Source organism: Oncorhynchus gorbuscha, linkage group LG26 (assembly GCF_021184085.1).
Source record: "Oncorhynchus gorbuscha isolate QuinsamMale2020 ecotype Even-year linkage group LG26, OgorEven_v1.0, whole genome shotgun sequence".
NCBI classification, from domain to species: Eukaryota; Metazoa; Chordata; class Actinopteri; order Salmoniformes; family Salmonidae; genus Oncorhynchus; species Oncorhynchus gorbuscha.
The window spans coordinates 33,137,426-33,157,492 of NC_060198.1; the positions used below are offsets into that span (position 1 = coordinate 33,137,426).

Here is a 20,067-nt window from a genome sequence, read left to right on the forward strand (position 1 = left end):
CTGGTAGCCATGTTAACTACACACTCTGGTAAGCTGCCAGGAACTCCTGTTCTTTGAAGCCTTCATTAAACCCTGGTGACTTCTTGTTTAATGCCCCTGAACTGCCCCTGAACAAGGCAGTTAACCCACTGTTCCTAGGCTGTCATTGAAAATAAGAATTTGTTCTTAACTGACTTGCCTAGTTAAATAAATAAAAAAAGGTTCCTGGTATTCCTAGAATGCAATTTTCTCCATACCATGTGAAATCACAAAGTGTTGAGGTTGTTGGTAGGATCAATGGAAATGTATAATATTCTGTATTCTGCCTCTGGAAGCAACGTCAGTACAATAACTGTTCGTTCGGGAGCTTCATGAAATGGGTTTCCATGGACAAGCAGCCGCACACAAGCCCAAGATCACCATGTGCAATACCAAGCGTCAGCTGGAGTGGTGTAAAACTTGCCGTCACTGGACTCTGGAGCAGTGGAAACACGTTCTCTGTGATGAAATTCTTCACCATCTGGCAGTCCAGTGGACGATTCTTGGTTTGGCTGATTCCAGGAGAATACCCAAATGCATAGTGCCAACTGTAAAGTTTGTTGGAGGAAGAATAATGGTCTGGGGTTGTTTTTCATGGTTCGGGCTAGGCCCCTTAGTTCCAGTGAAGGGATATCTTAACGCTACAGCATAATGAAATTCTAGACGATTCTGTGCTTCCAACTTTGTGGCAACAGTTTGGACAATGCCCTTGTGCTCAAAGCGAGATCCATACAGAAATGGTTTGTCAAGATCGGTGTGGAAGAACTTGACTGGCCTGCACAGAGCCCCGACCTCAACCCCATCAAACACCTTTGGGATGAATTGGAACGCCAACAGCAAGCCAGGTCTAATCGCCCAACATCAGTGCCCGACCTTACTAATGCTATTGTGGCTGAATGGAAGCAAGCCCCCCCCCCCCCCCCCGTTCAACATCTAGTGGAAAACCTTCCCGGAAGAGTAGAGGCTGTTATAGCAGCAAAAGGGGGACCAATTCATATTAATGCCCATGATTTTGGAATGAGATGTTCGACGAGCAGGTGCCCACATACTTCTAGTCATGTAGTGTATCTATTATTGAGTAGATAGTACACAGTCAATACATGCCTCTTTTTCAAGATAACAAAGGGGAAAATCTGGAAATAAAACTTCAGTGAGTGACTTAAGTTTGTGTACATTAACCTTTAAAATTGGGATTCCCTCCAGAAAGGACAACTGTAACCTGTATGCCACTCCTTGAGTATACCTCTTTAAACCTCTCCCTTAGTACTGTTGTCCTAGGGAAGGACCTGTGTATCCAATTGGTACTGTACTGTATATAGCTGGCTTCAGCTATCCTATCCTAGAAAGTCCCTAGGTGGCTTTACAGGTACAAGTCCTTAGCCAATTAGAGTACATTCTTATGAGGACCACCTTATAATCATAGATTTTATGACAACATTTAACAGGCCAGTAACCTCCATAGATACACAGCAGTAAACTGGTAGTACATACTTTTTAAGAGGCGCAGCAAGCATCCGCTAACGCCTTGGTCACAAAGCTATGTCTGTCTCCTCACACACTCAGTCAGACCACAGCACAGAGACGGCTTTGAAGAGTTGGAGGAGTGATGCTGGGCCAGTTCTGCTCACCATATCAATGTCCTTTGTCAGCGGCGGCAACCCCTCGTCAGCTGACGCACTGGGTAATGTTCTGCTTCTGTAAGAACTCACTTCAACCCAGTAAACTTCCAAAGAAGACAGTGTTACTCTCCAAGTTAACTTGCTGTAGGTATATTGGCTAAAGGACTTACTCTGTTGTTTTTGAAAGTTACTTGGGGGCATTGTCTTGGCTTTTGTGCGCCCACACACATGCTCATATTAATACACTTTCACACACAGACACAAGTACACACACACACACAGACACATTTCAACAAATGTGTCTGAGAATGCACAAACACACACAATACACACTCGCACACATGTAAAAAACACACACACACAGGAATGAGGGAGGACAAAGCTTTTACAACTACTTGAAAAGACAATGTATCTCACCTGAAGGAAAAACAAATAGGTATTTCTGTGCAGACACCGTATAATATATAATCTCACACGTCACACAGCACAGGGGAAACTTGAGCCATATATAACATCCACTGTTTATCCTGTTGGTGAAGGCTACTAAACATGACAGTGATATCATTCCACCAATAGACCACTATTGGTCTATTGGTGGAATGATATACAGCTCTCCTATCATAGCATAAAAATATAGCTCTGAGAAAGGGAACAAGATAATTTGATGACACAGACCTTGTCATAAAATGATGTCAGACAATAGCCAAGTGTAGGAGGAGAATGGTGGCTATTTGCTGTAGTCTCTGTAATAATCTGCAATTCCTTTCCTCTATAGGTTAAGCCCCATGGCTAAATTAGAACTGTGGTATGAATTAAGCATGGAGATCCTTATCTGCTGAGGTCAACACAAATAAGAAACAACAGTGCAAGTAAGTATGTAAGTCTGAATACAGAGCATGGCTGGAGAACGTCTGAGTACAGGGGCTGGCTCGGGAGAACGTCTGAATGCAGAGGCTGGCGGGAGAACGTCTGAATGCAGAGGCTGGCTGGAGAATGTCTGAATGCAGAGGCTGGCTGGAGAACGTCTGAATACAGAGGCTGGCTGGAGAACGTCTGAATGCAGAGGCTGGCTGGAGAACGTCTGAATGCAGAGGCTGGCTGGAGAACGTCTGAATGCAGAGGCTGGCTGGAGAACGTCTGAATGCAGAGGCTGGCTGGAGAACGTCTTAATACAGAGGCTGGCTGGAGAACGTCTGAATGCAGAGGCTGGCTGGAGAACGTCTGAATGCAGAGGCTGGCTGGAGAAGGTCTTAATACAGAGGCTGGCTGGAGAACGTCTGAATACAGAGGCTGGCAAACTGCTTTTGTGGTTCTGGCAGAAAACCCATAACGGAGTGAGAGCTTTGCTTCCTCAAAGCTGTAACACTCTGGACTCTGCACTTTGGACTCTAGCATTAAATACTGCTCATGTTGTTTCAGGGCTGTAGCGAGCTCAGACACACACACACAGCTAGCACGAGGATTCTTACTGTGTCAATCACGTTGGAAGAGCTGCATGTAAATTAATCCACAACGTGCATTATGGTCCTTGGGGATTTCAGTTTATTTGGCCAAATGACCGCAAAGAAATCCAGAATTGTGGAGTGGAGAAAATCCAGCATTGTGGAGACGTTCCCATTCCTGCATGTGGACCTCGTCCTCCAACAAGTAAAAGACTTAAAGCATCATTCCAATTCCAGTAATTAGCAATCAAGCCAGAGCCCTTCAGCTCTTCCAAATCTGGTCGTTACAGTGCAACAGCTGATTATAGCAGTGAAAGAGAGGCGTCCATTTGGTAAATACCATTCATTATAGCTCCACAGAGACCCTGTAATTGACTCTGCTGATGAGAAATGTCACAGCAACATTGCATAGAGATGAGAAATGGTAGATTACCATTAGTGGTCTGATAAACACTCAGTAACAGAGATAAAAGGGTTGGGTACAAGGGGAGGGTTTCTATTTTTGGAGCTGGGATGGAAGTGAGAATGTTGGTGGCATTCACAACGGAGAGAGAGTATGTAATTGAGTGTTTTTGTGTATCTTTTTGTATCTATTTGTGTCACATTAGTGATGCATAGCAAGCAACTTCAAAAGAAAGACTGAGAGGGGGGGTGGATAGAGAAAGAGAGAACAGCAGTTAGTTGAAAGGAACAAGAGATGATGATCCTTGCACATGTTGCACGCCTTTTGAATGCCTCTTTCCTGCTTACCTCTTCCCAGAGGCAAGCAGCACTACACTGAACAGGTGGTGCTGTCAAACTGCAAACTGCAACCAGAAAGATGGCCAAATGCATCTTCAGATCTGACCAACATCTAGCGAAACAACAGACAAACTGAACAACATGGACTGGACACACAGAAACCACCAGAGACAGAGAAATCCACTCACGCTGGTGACTTTACGGTAGATCTGGGCAGCGTTCTGGCACTCGGAGTAGGGGTACTCAGACGTGGTCATCTCAAGCATGCACATCCCAAAGGCATAGACGTCCACCGCCTCATCATACTTCTCCTCGTACATCTCTGGAGCCATGAACTCAGGAGTCCCTGAGGGGAGGGGAGGGGATGTAATGATAGTGGCTATGAGAATGGCGCAAAATGTGTTCCTACTTCACTGACATCTGCAGTTACACTTCACAATAGTGGCCTTATTCATTCTAACTCTGACCACTTTGGAACAAGTAGCCAACTGTGTGCCTTGTAATACAGTGCGGAAAATGTGTATTGGCAAGTACAAGTGTATTCAAATGGAAAAAATGTATCAAAGGCGGTACAGAAGGAGGAGGTAATCAAAAGATAAGTTATTTATTGATACAACACCAGATCTTATACGAGCGTGATAATGTAAAACAAATGTTAAACGTCTGTAGATTTGAAGGTTTCCAAATGGGACTTAGATGACCCACACTATTAAAAGTAACTGAGACCAAACACTGTGATAGCAGTGAGATAGATTAGAACATGTCGGGCAGCCGTGCTGACGTCACTGCAAAGACTAGCCGTCATGCACCATGACAGTATATAAATATAAACACCTAGCCAAATAAATAAACACAGTGGCCAGCATATGGCATTGAAGGCTTTATTTACAGTTGCTCCAGTTTAAGGTCACACCACACTGAAGGGACAGCAGTACACAGGTAGCAGTGGGACTCCATTTTACACTGGAAGAAATTATTTATTGAAATATTGAATAACCGTTTCACACAATACTGTATCTCTGTAATACAATTTTTAAAAGACATTAAAGCAAATAGCAAAGAGTAAGTGTTGTAGGTGGCAAAACGTTTTAACATTCTCTATGAGGTTTCAGCTATTACGTACGTCTAACTTTAAAACCTTAGTAGTGGGGACAGAACGCTTTAATCCTACATTGAGAATTATTCAATAGTCACAGGGTCTAGAATAGAGCCCTGATGCACTCCATCATACTGAGTGTCAGTGTCAACTGAAGTGGCTGTGGGTAGTTGGGAGACTCACCAATGACACTCTTGGCGAACGAGGCACTCTTTAGTGTGGCCAGGCCCAAATCGCCGATCTTGACGGAGCCTGTGGGGCCGGTGATGAAGATGTTGTCACACTTGAGGTCCCTGTGGATGATGGGCGGGGTGCGGGTGTGGAGGAAGTGGAGGCCCTTCAGGATCTGGTGGCTCCAGCGCTGCAGCAGCTTCAGCTTCATCTCCTTGAACCTCTTCAGGTACCTGCAGGGTGAGGCTGATATGAGTACTGTACGTGCGGCCTATGCAGGACTCAAACCCAAAACCCTGGTGTCCAACCAACTGACCGATTGGAACCATGGGGTACAACAGTGTAAGCAACAAGTGTTACTAATTAACAGAGCACCATGGACCAGGGGTGCTCACATTGAATCTGAGAGCCTGAGGATGAGGTAGCATTTTCCATTCCATCGGTCTCTGGAACCAATTTTCTCCTGTCATGCTCAAATTGAGAGTGACACTCCATTTCGACAGATGTTAGCCACATGGCTAACGCACTAATTCAGTAGATTCACTAACATGAACAGAAAAACACAGATGGAAAGCATATCAGCTTGAAGTCTTTTGCACCTTTTACAAGGAGATGACGTAGGAAAATGGCACATACTTTTCCCCATCTGCTTATTACTCAGGCAGTGGGGATGGACTTAAAGGGATAGTTTAGGGTTTTGGCAATGAAGGCCATGATCTATTTTCCGTGAGTCAGATGAACTGATAGAAACCATTTTTATGTACAGCTAGCATACTTTCAGTCTTTGTGCTAAGCTAGTTAGCATTGGCTTGTGAAACTACCTCTAAATAACTTCATACTGGATGCAGATACATACAGATTGTATCCCTTTAACTCACGTCTTGAGGGTGCCTGATGTCATGAGCTCGGTGACCAGAAGGATGCACTTGTGGCCCTTGCAGTTGTCCTTCCAGGAGTCGTAGAAGCGGACAATATTGGGGTGCTGCAGCCCCTTCAGCATCTCCACCTCCTCACTGAAACGCTGGCGCTCCACCTTCGTCAGCCTCCGCGTCTGGAGAGAGGGAAGAGGAGAATACATTATTATAGTGGTGAGACTATACACGTAGTAGGTTATAGAAGTACATATTACAACTTCCGCCGAAGTTGGTTCCTCTCCTTGTTCGGGCGGCATTCGGCGGTTGACGTTGCCGGCATTCTAGCCTCCACCGATCTATATTTCTTTTTCCATTTGTTTTGTCTGTATTGTACACACTGGGTTCACATTAGATTTTAATTATTTCCCTATTTAACCCTCTGGAGCCATCATGGTTTTGTGCATGTTTATTGTTGTCAGTTGTCTCGCTTATGTGATTCTGGATTTTCATTCTCCTTGTTGGAAGATTATTTTTGAGTAAAGTTACTATTATTACTCATCTCTGTGTCCTGCGCCTGACTCCGTCTTAATCACATCACCTCGACTCTGACAGTACAATAGAGTAGACACAAATATAAACTCAGCAAAAAACTAAATGTCCCTTTTTCAGGACGCTGTCTTTCAAAGATATTTCGTAAAAATCCAAATAACTTCACAGATCGTTATTGTAAAAGGTTTAAACACGGTTTCCCATGCTTGTCCAATGAACCATAAACAATTAATGAACATACACCTGTGGTACGGCCGTTAAGACACTAACAGATTACAAACGGTAGTGAATTAAAGTCACAGTTATGAAAACATAGGACACTAAAGAGGCCTTTCTACTGACTCTGAAAAACACCAAAAGAAAGATTCACATGGTCCCTGCTCATCTGCGTGAAAGTGCCTAAGGCATGCTGCAAGGAGGCATAAGGGCTGCAGATGTGGCCAGGGCAATAAATTGAAATGTCCGTACTGTGAGACGCCTAAGACAACACTACAGGGAAACAGGACGAACAGCTGATTGTCCTTGCAGTGGCAGACCACATGTAACAACACCTGCACAGGATCAGTACATCCGAACATTATACCTGCGGGACAGGTACAGGATGGCAACAATAACTGCCCGAGTTACACCAGGAACGCACAAATCCCTCCATCAGTGCTCAGACTGTCCACAATAGGCTGAGAGAGGCTGGACTGAGGGCTTGTAGGCCTGTTGTAAGACTGGTCCTCACCAGACATCCCCGGCAACAACGTTCCCTATGGGCACAAATCCACCCTCGCTGGACCAGACAGGACTGGCAAAAAGTTCTCTACACTGACGAGTCGCGGTTATCTGACCAAGGGTGATGGTCGGATTCACGTTTATCGTTGAAGGAATGAGCGTTACACCAAAGCCTGTACTCTGGTGCGGGCTCGATTTGGAGGTGCAGGGTCCGTCATAGTCTGGGGCAGTGTGTCACAGCATCTTCGGACTGGGCTTGTTGTCATTGCTGTGCGTTACAGGGAAGACATCCTCCTCCCTCATGTGGTACCCTTCCTGCACGCTCATCCTGACGTAACCCTCCAGCATGACAATGCCACCAGCCATACTGCTCAGTGAGTATTTCCTGCAAGACAGGAATGTCAGTGTTCTGCCATGGCCAGTGAAGAGCCCGGATCTCAATCCCATTGAGCACGTCTGGGACCTGTTGGATCGGAAGGTGAGGACTAGGGCCATTCCCCCCAGAAATGTCCGGGTACTTGCAGGTGCCTTAGTGGAGGAGTATGGTAACATCTCATAGCAAGACCTGGCAAATCTGGTGCAGTCCATGAGGAGGAGATGCACTGCAGTATTTAATGCAGCTGGTGGCCACACCAGACACTGATTGTTACTTTTGATTTTGATCCCCCCCCTTTGTTTAGGGACACATTATTCAATTTCTGTTAGCCACATGTCTGTGGAACTTCTTCCGTTTATGTCTCAGTTGTTGAATCTTGTTATGTTCATTCAAATATTTACACATGTTAAGTTTGCTGAAAATAAACATAGTTGACAGTGAGAGGACGTTTATTTTTTTGCTGAGTTTAGCATTACGAGGGAAAAGGAGAATATATTGCTGTACACAGAAGTATTGAGATTAGAGCTTAAATGGACAAGACACAAACATACAGTATATAATACACAATGTACAGGCCAATGCTAAGTCATTTATTATGCAACCTGCAAATGTATCTAGGCCCCTCAATGTAATTATAGGTGGCTGTGTTTCATTGCATAAGGTTACACAATCATGTGAGTTCACTGCATAATATTTGCAGATGAACAGATATAGCTACAAAAATCTAGATGTGAATAGATGACGGTATTGATACAGTAGCCAGTACTCTTAACTATCAGCCTGTGGTGGGAGGAGACGTAAAATACCAGTGCCAAAGACCAAGAGGAAGAGTTGTGCCAAGCCAGAAACCTGCCATCCCCAGCCCTCTCATAAGGCATGCATTACTCTACCAGGGGCTTGGAAACACTGACGCGTAACAGTTCTCTAATGGCACCAAATTCTTTCTAGCTTTAATGTCATTGGAAGGGGTTAGAGCAGAATTCCCAGAAATCAATGCATCAATTATAGAGAAAACGAAAGTGATTGTTTCAGAGAGGTTTAGCAGCTTGTGTTTGTTTGTGTTTCCAAAATTCTTGATGGGGTTTTTACACACGACAACAGCCCAGCCGGTGGTTTTTAGTACAAAGCAACAGACGCCTCTCTCTCACTCTCTCTCCCAGGAGACAAGTGCTGTAGGAGACCAACTGTCCACACTTACTCTAAAGATCACGCAACAATAAGGCGGGGATATCAGGCCAGTAGTTCTCACTGCCCTCTGCTGTCCCACTCAGAACACAAGCTGTCCTACTGCATGCATGCTCTGTCCACAAACACCAAGTTGTCATTCTCAGTCAAGTGTCCTGATCCAGGAGCCAAGCTCACAACAATAAGGAGCACTATTGGTAGAATTTGGTACCCGGGCATCGTGACACTAAAACACAGTGACAGTGCAAAGTGGGTGCCAAAGTCAACCTGAATGAGGGTTGTCCTGTTTACAGCACACACTAGCTCCATTTTACTATGTTCACAGAGAGCCAGGATGATGCGGGATGTCCAACGATGCCACCTAGCTTATCTAAGAGTGGCAGTGGGAGCAGGTCATGACTGGCTGGTGGGGGGATGGAGGGGTGATGGGGGTAGAGAACAGGGGGTTGATTTCTTCCTTCACTGGACAACCTATTTTTGGGTTTGCCGCTTCCAGGAATGAACCCCACACAAAGAAAAACAGCTGTGTTAGGCTCCTCACTCAATCACTTCATCTCACTCACCCCATCTCTCTAGATCTCTTTCAACCCACCAAGAACGGATTTGGTGATCAAACACCAGCCAGTGAAATCATTCAGCAGGGAGCCGTCAGAAGCAGTGAACTTACCACATCTAAATCTCTGCCACCAATTCTAGTAAAAGACGGGTACTTTGATTTGCTGCAACTTTTATCTGGCTCTATCGGAAAAGTTCATGAAGATGATGTATAAGAGTGTGTGTGTGTGTGTGTGTGTGCGTGTGTCTTGGGGGTATGATATTTAACACTCGGTAACTTTCTCACTCATCATTAGTCACGATTCATTCAGGATTATCCGTAATCATGGTAGCATCCAGATTAATGCAGATGTGTTAGAAACATATTCTATTTAAAAATAAAGGTGACTTCGATATGACACAATACATTAATTTCTATTGGGCACAAAATATTGTAAAACAGAGCCAAAGCTAACTGCAAATGCATCCAAGTTTGTAGCCACAAGCTTGATGTATTCATTGTTTGTTAGGAATATGGTACCACATTTTTTGACTAATTAATTTATAATAATATTTAGAGGTGTCAATCATTTTGACCCTTAACCTTTTGAGAAAATAAACAATTACTTGTTCAACAAAATTTATTTATCTGAGGAATTGTGTTAGTATAAAATAATACAATACAATTATCGCTCATCTTTATCAAGGGTGTCAATCATTTCGGACCCCACTATATAGTAGAAGTCGGAAGTTTATATACACTTAGGTTGGAGTCAATAAAACTTTTCAACCACTCCACAAATTTCTTGTTAACAAACTATAGTTTTGGCAAGTCGGTTATGTAAGGCGTCTAGGTGTAGCAGGTAAGGCGGAGTCAGGCACAGGACACAGAGATGAGTAATTCACGTAACTTTACTAAAAACAACAAATATTCCAAGAAGGAAAATAATCAAGCTCACAAATACAAACTAACTTACAAAGAACAAACACGCACAAAACCATGGGGGAACCAGTGGGTTAAATAAGGAACATATAATTATGGGAATGGAAACCAGGTGTGTACAATGAAATGGAAAATGAAAAGTGGATCGGTGGTGGCTAGAAAACCGGTGATGTTGACCGCCGAACGCCGCCCGAACAAGGAGAACAAGGAGAGCGACCAACTTCGGCTACTGTTGACAGACAGATTATTTCACTTATAATTCACTGTATCACAATTCCAGTGGGTCAGAAGTTTACATACAAAGTTGACTATGCCTTTAAAAAAAACTTGGAAAATTCCAGAAAATTACATCATGGCTTTAGAAGCGTCTGATAGGCTAATTGACATAATTTGAGTCAATTGGAGGTGTACCTGTGGATGTATTTCAAAGCATACCTTCAAACTCGGTGTGTCTTTGCTTGACATCATGGGAAAATCAAAAGAAATCAGCCAAGACCTCAGAAAAAAATTGTAGACCTCCACAAGTCTGGTTCATCCTTGGGGGCAATTTCCAAACGCCTGAAGGTACCACGTTCATCTGCACAAACAATAGTACGCAAGTATAAACACCATGGGAACACGCAGACGTCATCCGCTCAGGAAGGAGACGCGTTCTGTCTCCTAGGGATGAACGTACTTTGGTGCGAAAAGTGCAAATCCCAGAACAACAGCAAAGGACCTTGTGAAGATGCTGGAGGAAACAAGTACAAAAGTATCTATATCCATAGTAAAATGAGTCCTATATCGACATAGCCTGAAAGGCCACTCAGCAAGGAAGAAGCCACTGCTCCAAAACCGCCATAAAAAAAGCCAGACTACGGTTTGAAACTGCACATGGAGACAAAGATCGCACTTTTTGGAGAAATGTCCTCTGATGAAACAAAAATAGAACTGTTTGGCCATAATGACCATCGTTATGTTTGGAGGAATAAGGGGGAGGCTTGCAATCAAAGAACCCCATCCCAACCGTGAAGTACGGGGGTGGCAGCATCATGTTGTGGGGGTGCTTTGCTGCCGGATGGACTGGTGCACTTCACAAAATAGATGGCATCATGAGGTAGGAAAATGATGTGGATATATTGAAGCAACATCTCAAGACATCAGTCAGGAAGTGAAAGCTTGGTCGCAAATGGGTCTTCCAAATGGACAATGACCCCACGCATACTTCCAAAGTTGTGGCAAAATGGCTAACGGACAACAAAGTCAAGGTATTGGAGTGGCCATCACAAAGCCCTGACCTCAATCCTATAGAAAATTTGTGGAAAATTTGCAGAACTGAAAAGACATGTGCAAGCAAGGAGGCCTACAAACCTGACTCAGTTACACCAGCTCAGTAAGGAGGAATGGGTCAAAATTCACCCAACTTATGGTGGGAAGCTCGTGGAAGGCTACACAAAACATTTGATCCAAGTTAAACAATTTAAAGGCAATGCCACCAAATACTAATTGAGTGTGTGTAAACTTCTGACCCACTGAGAATGTGATGAAAGTAATGTAAAATTTGAAATAAATCATTCTCTCTACTATTATTCTGACATTTCCTATTCTTAAAATAAAGTGTTGATCCTAACTGATCTAAGAAAGGGAATTTTTACTAGGATTAAATGTCAGGAATTGTGAAAAACTGGGTTTAAATCTATTTGGCTAAGGTGTATGTAATCTCCCGACTTCAACTGTATATACAGACAGGATGGCTCACTTCTTAGGAGAAAATGACAGATCCTCTTTTGTCAGTTGTTTTCCATGGAGTTGGCTGTCAACACTGTAATGTAAAAATGTTGGGTCGCTGTCTAAGAAAAATGAATGGCTGTATTCATCAGGAAATACTATTTCTGTAATCATGTCAAATTCCTGTTCTGGCTTCAAATAGAGATATGTAGAGTATATTGTAGCATGTGGGCTGCTATGACGATCTGACCACAGACTAGCCAAACAACATTGGATCTTATCTGCCTATAGAAAGAGGTGCACTCCGCGTCTGTTTCTGGACGTGCTAGTTTGAGTGTGACTTATCTAACAGGAAACTGAGCTTTATTTTCTGTTGAAAGTGAATGGGAGCAGGGGGAGCTCACTGGCTCCATAACTCAAATAAAATACTGCTCACATTTGATTAGGCCTTTCAAAGCTGTGGTTTAATATAGGACTTATATATAAGTCCTGCTGTGCCAAACTTGACCAGGACAAAGTCAAGCTTTTAGGAGGGAAAGATCTTTAAGAACGAGAACACTGCCCAGGAGCTATGAGAGAAAGTCAGAATTCAGTCCAAAAGAGGTAATAGCACTATGAGAATGTGCCTCTGTGCCCTGGCTATAGACCCTGGCTAGTGTCCATCTCCACCAAAGGAACCAATACTAAGGAAAATGCTTGCTGGATTAACAGTAGCTTGGGGAATGTTTTTTTGTCAATGCATACAGAGTGGATATAGAGCCTATGTCTGAATCATTAGCAGGAGATCGGTCCAAGTGGCTGTGGTTTTGGAGAATTCTCAGTAGTTTTTTCTTGGATGACGGTGCTGTTGAACACATTCCGGCAGAAAGATGGCAAGAGCACACAGGGTTTTTTTTCAGCATAGAAAAGTCTTGTCGTGCCGCCTATGTCCAAACAGTAATTTTCCGTATGGAAAAGGTTTTTAAGTGTAAACTTAAATGACTAAAACCAGATATAAACTATGTAGAAAATAAAATGGACCTTTATATTTTTTTAATAAGATCATCTTTGAGAACTGAAAATCACCAAAATAAAAACTAGACAATCAGGGAGAATAACAAATTCCCCAAATGATGCATTCAGGAGTATTTTTGTCATGACATGGGACCCCCATTGATTTTGTTATAATATTTCAGTCACTCAGATAGCATAAGCCATGGCAAAATGTGTAGAACTGCAGGAAATTAGCTTTAAAACTGCAACATTTTATCTCCGCCACATAGAAAAATGTGTCACTATGGCCAACAGGAGTACCTCGAAAATGTTTGGTCGATGACCGCACCATTGGCCACGACCATTGCCACACACTCGCCACACCCACCACCACCTAAGCCCCAGTTTGATCCAGAAAAAACCCTGGCAAGGCAGCAGAAAACAACTGCCCTTTAACTGTTAATGCCTTCTTTCCTGAGGTAGACTGCAGCAGAAAAGTAATACCAGAAACACAATTGCGGCACCATGGAGCCTGTGCATGTTTGTGTGTAATGTATGTGAGAGTGAAGGAGAGAAAGGGAGGTGAGAATGTGTGGAGATGTGTGAAATGTAACTTATGTTGTACATTGTAATAAGTCTGAAACTATTATATAAAACAGTGTGTAGGCTACGCCATAATGTGTTTGTGTACATAGGGTAGTCTAGAAGGAGTGGACATTTTAATCTTTATCAGGAACAGCCTGTTTTTTCTCGAGGACACACTGATTTTAACCTGAGTGAGTTGACACTGTGTCACAGTGACACCAATGCCCCTTTTCTCCAACCATGCAACCTGACCTCAGGTCAATTCGTAAGATTTGGTACGTAAATCTGTCGTTCCATTTAGTATGATACTTTATGTTAGGTTAGGTTACATTATGGAATACCAAATGTCTGTCATACGATTTAGAGGACTTGTAATATCATACGTCATACCCGGTTGTACAATAGCATACAAATTGGATGATGGAAAGTATTATACACCTCGGATGATCTTGTACTATACATATTTCTCTGAGACCAGGTTGCATGTTGCATCGGAACAACAAAGGGGAATTACAGGGAGAATTTACATTGGTGGTTTGGAGAACTAAAGACAAAGGTTAGGAGAATTTACAGAAAATGTTTATTGGGTTAAGGTTAGAATAAAGGTTAGGGGAAGAGTTAACTAAAATGCTACAGTTGTCCCCACCACGACTCGAACACGCAACCTTTGGATTGCTAGATATGTCCACCCATCCTCCCCAACCAACCTCCCTCCTATCGTTTCTGTCTTTAAGTAACCTTCGGTCTTTGGTAACCATACTAAACATAACATATCATACTTATTGGAGGTACAAAGATTTATCTAAAATACCAAATGTCTGTCCAGTGAGTCCAGTCGGAACCGTAAGGTTATTTTAAGAACTAAGGCAAATACAGATGAGACTCCATGAAACATTTCTAGTTAAACACTGCAGTCTTTTTGAAATTAGTAGAGAAACAATGCTTCATTGTAGATTATGTTACAATTAGGAAAAATTTATTTCCTTCAGATGACTGTGCTTTAGGTTTGCCTCCGAGGCAGGAGAACATTTAGCTATTTTCTAGGCAGGATTACTGATTGAGCAGTAGTGCAGTCAGTTACTGTAAGAATCTGTATAAGACCACCATAGCTTCAGGGAGGAGCACAAGGAAATACAACACAAAGCAGCTAAAAACAACTAATTGTCCAAAAACATGTTTGCATATCTTCTTTAATCTAACTAATATTATAACATTTATGTCCTAACTTATATTTACAGACAATCAGATTTAATGTATTTAACCTTTATTTAACTAGGGAAGTCAGTTAAGAACAAATTCTTATTTACAATGACGGCCTACACCGGCCAAACATGGACGACGCTAGGCCAATTGTGCGCCGCCCTATTGGACTCCCAATCACGGCCGGATGTGATTCAGCCTGGATCTATCCCAGAAGATTCAAAGTGGATCTCCAAATCCAGACAGTTCTGGACAGTTAGTTGCCACTATGTAACCCCAAGGAAACATAGGGTCACTATGCTTGCTGTCTGAACTGCATATACACTCCCCACACACTCCATGCTAGGGTGGTCAAAATTAGTCTCTGGGCCAAGTGTCCTCAAATCACATGAGGCGTTAGCCTCCAAAAACTAACCCAGAGAGGGGAGGGACCTGGCCCCCCTTTCTGGGAAGCTGAAGGGGGATATTATTAGTCCCAGAGGATCTCGGCATGTGCCGCAAAGCCAGGAGGTATTTGGCCAGGGAACGCCATCTTACCCTTACATAAGCACTGTTTGGTGGCTTGCAGGGCCTGGCAACCCACAACCAGCTGGGAAGGGAGAGAGTGTGTTGGGAGTGGGAAGGGTGGGCGTCAAAGATCCTGATAAGTAACACTTTAGAATAAGGCACATTGTATGTAGCCTATTAGCAGCTAATTAGCTATGAAGCCATCATGGAAATGAATGTGTTAGCAGGTTATTAGGCAATTCATCATATATAGTCTACTAACTAGAGGTTAGGGGCTGGTAGAGATTAGAGACCCGTGAGCTAATAGTATTAAACTATTTAACTACTGGTAAATTACAAATCTTAATTCCCATGAAAATAAACCAGTCAAACCCACCTGCAGAGATTTGCTAAGAAACCTGCTGCACTACTGTAGTGATTTGCACGTGATTGCAGTTCAAACTGACAGACATTCACTATTGACAGTGAAAGGCCATGAAACGGACATAAGATTATTATCATGCCAAGTGTTTGGGTCTTTTTGTATTTGTGTGGAGTGCCTCAGAGTACTTCTTTAACCTACAGCCACTTTTCTCCTTCCTGAATCTCAAGAGCCAACCAGAGACAAGGTATACTGGTGCTTCTCTGTGGCTCTGATGACCTACACAAACCATTTGGGAGTAACTGAGTAGTCCCTGTGGCTGTGGTGTTTGTTCAGGTAAATAACAGCTGGAGGGACACACACTGGGGTATAAATATCCAAGGAAGGAGAGAGAGATATCTGCCCGACTGAAAACTTGAACCCTTGTTAAAGCCATTCAGGTTCCTAAAGACGTAGTGAAGAGGATATCACTGACTAAGACAAGTGAAACTGATGTCATACGGTCTAACTGACTCAAAAAACACTGCTAAGGCCTCAGCTCATGCTCCAATAAAGCATTGACGTTGCATGTTTCGACCGTTGGAAAACATCAGTAGAAAAAACAACAATGAGAGAAAGCGATTCACAGCTGATTTGATAAGGAAACTGACATTATATCTCCCTCATCGACCTTGGGGGCTGGGGCCAACTCACAGCATGTGAAACGGCTAGCTTAGTTAGCGGTGTGCGCTAAATAGCGTTTCAATCGGTTACGTCACTTGCTCTGAGACCTTGAAGTAGTAGTTCCCCTTGCTCTGCAAGGGCCACGGCTTTTGTGGAGCGATGGGTAACGATGCTTCGAGGGTGACTGTTGTCGATGTGTGCAGAGGGTCCCTGGTTCGCGCCCGGGTATGGGCGAGGGGACGGATGTAAAGTTATTCTGTTACACTCGCTCCTTGGCTCACTCCTTTGCCGGCGACTTCCTTCCTCCATTTCGCACAGCATGAGAAACAGCCCCCAAAGCAGGGATTTATGGGGTCCATGTGTCCAGCCGTGTCTCTGGTCCTCGCAAAAGGGCTGCTAAGACAAGGAGACTGAGAAGGTGTGGGATCTTCTGTTTTAACCCTGACAATGTGTATCTGTAAATGGCAATTTTGATAATAAACCATGTCACTAGGATGGACTAATGTTTTCAAAAGGTTATGTATTTGCTTAGAACCTGACACGAACCAAACAGGTTGACGAATAAAAGGTTTCCGAATGATTATGTATGAAAATGATAAGAATGAGTGACATATTGAAAGAAAAATCAATACATCACTGTTCTCTTATCAAATTGACACAAATTATTCCAGGCATAGACCAGTGCACCTGCGTCTTCATCAAGAAATACCACCATTAAGTTGATTCAACAACACTTTCCATATACTGTCACACCAGACCATTCTTTGTACAAATCAATACAGAGACAAAGACTGAACTGTATCCAAGGAAGAAGTAAACAGTAAATGACAATAAAACAGGCCTGTAAAAGGTGAAGGCTTGAAGCCCCCCCCCCCCCCAAGTTTCTCCATAGAAAATCAAGCCATGTGAGGGTGTGTCAGGGACGGGCAACTCCAAAGCCCTGGCCAGAGCAGTTGAGAGTGTCTCATTAAACCGGCCTCTGTCTCGTAAAGCCTCTGGGTTCTCTGGAAAAGCCTGGTGTATCTCTACCCCACAGATGTTCCCCGTCAAGGGCTTTAACTAGTGCCTTTGGAGGTACGGAAGCAGAGCCTGTCAGGGCTATAGGATTGCCATGTCCACCAGGAGAACAAAGGAAGAGCAGAGAAACAAGAATGTGTCTGTTAAACACTAAAATACAGGGTGATAAGATTTGCTTTGAACTACCAGATCCAGGAGTTATTGAACACTGATTCTGTAAATATTGTAGGGCTTTACTTTGATAGGTAGTTTGTAGCAGATTGAGTTTTCAGATCATTTCACACCTGCCACTTTGAATCAAAGTTGAACTAACCTAGAAAAAGGTTAACAACTAGCAACTAATAGAAAATGTGTAATGATAAGTCTGAGGTTAAGAACTATTGATCTGCAGAGTTTGATCCTAGATAAATCATTTAGCGTCAGAACTAAAGGGTGTATGGTATGAATGGGGTCATGCTGGTGTAAAGGACGTCACGTTGCTTGCTTAGCGAGGTCCACTTCCTCCTGTTTGGCTCACACCGAGGCTCAAACCCAGGACCTCTGCCTTGCTAGCCCACGTGACCACCCTCCTGAAGCGTCTTACCAGGAGCTCTGCTCATTAAATCCCATTACAATTATCCTCCTCCTTGTTTACTGATTTGGTTTCACTCTGACTTCCGGTACTCCCCAAATGGATGGAGCCAGAGGCCACCTCCAATTACAATCATGCCCCATCAAACATAACACTGTCACTGCATGAAGGATGCTGAAAATCAAGTCACAAAACGACCAGATTCCCCATCGGCATATTTCTTTATATTTTTTAAAGGAAATCAATTTGTGCTGATTAAGTCAACCTCTGGTCACAGCCGGGAGTGAATCTACACTGAGACACACAAAAGACATGTGGGACAGTGGAGGCTCAGGACCATCCTCCTCAGTGAATTTATTGAAACATTAAGTGAAACATTTAAAAAGTTAGCATTTTTAGATGAAACTATACTGAATATATTCACGCCACCAAATAATTGATTAAAACATTGTTTTGCAAAGAAGGTCTACAGTAGCCTCAACAGCACTCTGTATGGTAGCACCATGGTGTAGCCGGAGGTCAGCTAGTTTCCGTCTTCTTCTGGGTACATTGACTTCAATACAAAACCTAGGAGTCTCATGGTTCTCACCCCCTTCCATAGACGTACACACTAATTATGACAACTTCCAGAGGATGCCCTCCAACAGCTCTTGCAGCATGAACTGTCATGTTGTCCACCCAATCCAAGGATCAGAGAATGAATCTAGTACTGAAAGCATAAGCTACAGCTAACTAGCACTGCAGTGCATAAAATGTGGTGAGTAGTTGAACAGTTTTGAGCAAATTAATTGTTTAAGAAATGCAAGAGAGACAGAGAGAGAGCTAGCTATATTTTGTTGTATTTATTTCACTTTCACTTAGCTAGGGAATGCAGCTAGCTAGTTTAGCCTACTCAAACACCTGGCTCAAACAGAGAGGGATGTTATGCTAGCTAGCTGGCTATCCAACACTGGAACTATTCCAAGTCAAGGTAAGCTTTTTTTGTGTTGAATTTTACCCCCTTTTTCTCCCCAATTTTGTGGTATCCAATTGTTAGTAGCTACTATCTTGTCTCATCGCTACAACTCCTGTACGGGCTCGGGAGAGACGAAGGTTGAAAGTCATGCGTCCCCCAATACACAACCCAACCAAGCCGCACTGCTTCTTAAAACAGCGCGCAACCAACCCGGAAGCCTGATTACACCCTAGATCAGCTAGATGCAGACAAGAGTGTGCAAGGCGATAATTGAACGTGTCACTGCCTGTCACCTTGATTACTCAAATTTTTCTCTCGACCTGTGCACCTACATTGGAAACTTGGGAATATACATTTATCACCTATCACCTAATTCAGGGTGAAAGAGATACACTCATAGTCAAGTTACACTCCACCATACAATGACACTCCCAATCCTGGGCTGTTTGTATATGCACTGCAGACCCTCAAAATAAGAGCCTTGGCATGATAACGCAGCTTGGCTAAGCTGATAACACTCACAGCTAATATAAGAAAGCCCTTAGCTCTTAGGATTTGAATTCACTAGGATTTCTTTCTTGGCAACTGAGAATTAGATATCCGCTGTCGCATAAGACTTGGATTTCCATCCATATATCAAACAGAAATACCATCAGATGGATATCTGCATCCAAACAGATCCACAAGTGCAACAGGAACAACACCTACAGTGGTAACGGTGCAGTCTATCGTCCTGTCCATTTTCAATGAGTAATGGAGCATGATGATCTGAAACAAAGGATGTGTATGATGTGTCAGCAGGGCCAGCTCCAAGCATAAGCAACATAAGCGGTCGCTTAGGGCTCCAAGCCGTTAGGGGCCCCCAACCCACACACACATCATAAGATATTTCTTAGGACCTCAGTTGGGATCTCAACTTAGTATTGAGAGTTAGAATAGCAGAATACACAAGGCACAAATTTGGAATTTGGTTGTGGATCAGCAATTTCTCTCTTGTTACATCAGTCACTGAGAGTCAATCAATTAGCCATGTCAGCTAACAATTCCTTGATTGGCAAATTATAGCCAGCTATCTAAAATTGTATTAATCATGGCCAAATACCGACAAGGCAGGCAGGGCATGACGCACGCAGGGCATGTGCCCAGAGGACCCCATTGATTTTGTTAGTAATTTTCACTCAGATATTATTAACATAGCATAAGTCATGGCAAAATGTGTAGAACTGCATGAAATGAGCTTTAAAGTGAAAACATTTCTCTCCATCCCATGGCAAAATTTGT

At 43.2% G+C, this 20,067-nt stretch overlaps 1 protein-coding gene across 3 annotated transcripts in view; it reads right to left on the reverse strand.

Moving 5' to 3' along the window:
* wnk4b (WNK lysine deficient protein kinase 4b) overlaps nt 1-20,067 on the reverse strand; it is an 85,366-nt gene that overhangs the window by 50,532 nt on the left and 14,767 nt on the right. For all 3 annotated transcript variants that reach the window (XM_046329988.1, XM_046329990.1, XM_046329989.1), the window contains exons 2-4: nt 5,966-6,138; nt 5,100-5,320; nt 4,009-4,166 (exon numbers count right to left, since the gene is read on the reverse strand). In XM_046329988.1, coding sequence (XP_046185944.1) covers nt 4,009-4,166; nt 5,100-5,320; nt 5,966-6,138 — 552 coding nt within the window. The remainder of the gene's footprint in view (nt 1-4,008; nt 4,167-5,099; nt 5,321-5,965; nt 6,139-20,067) is intronic.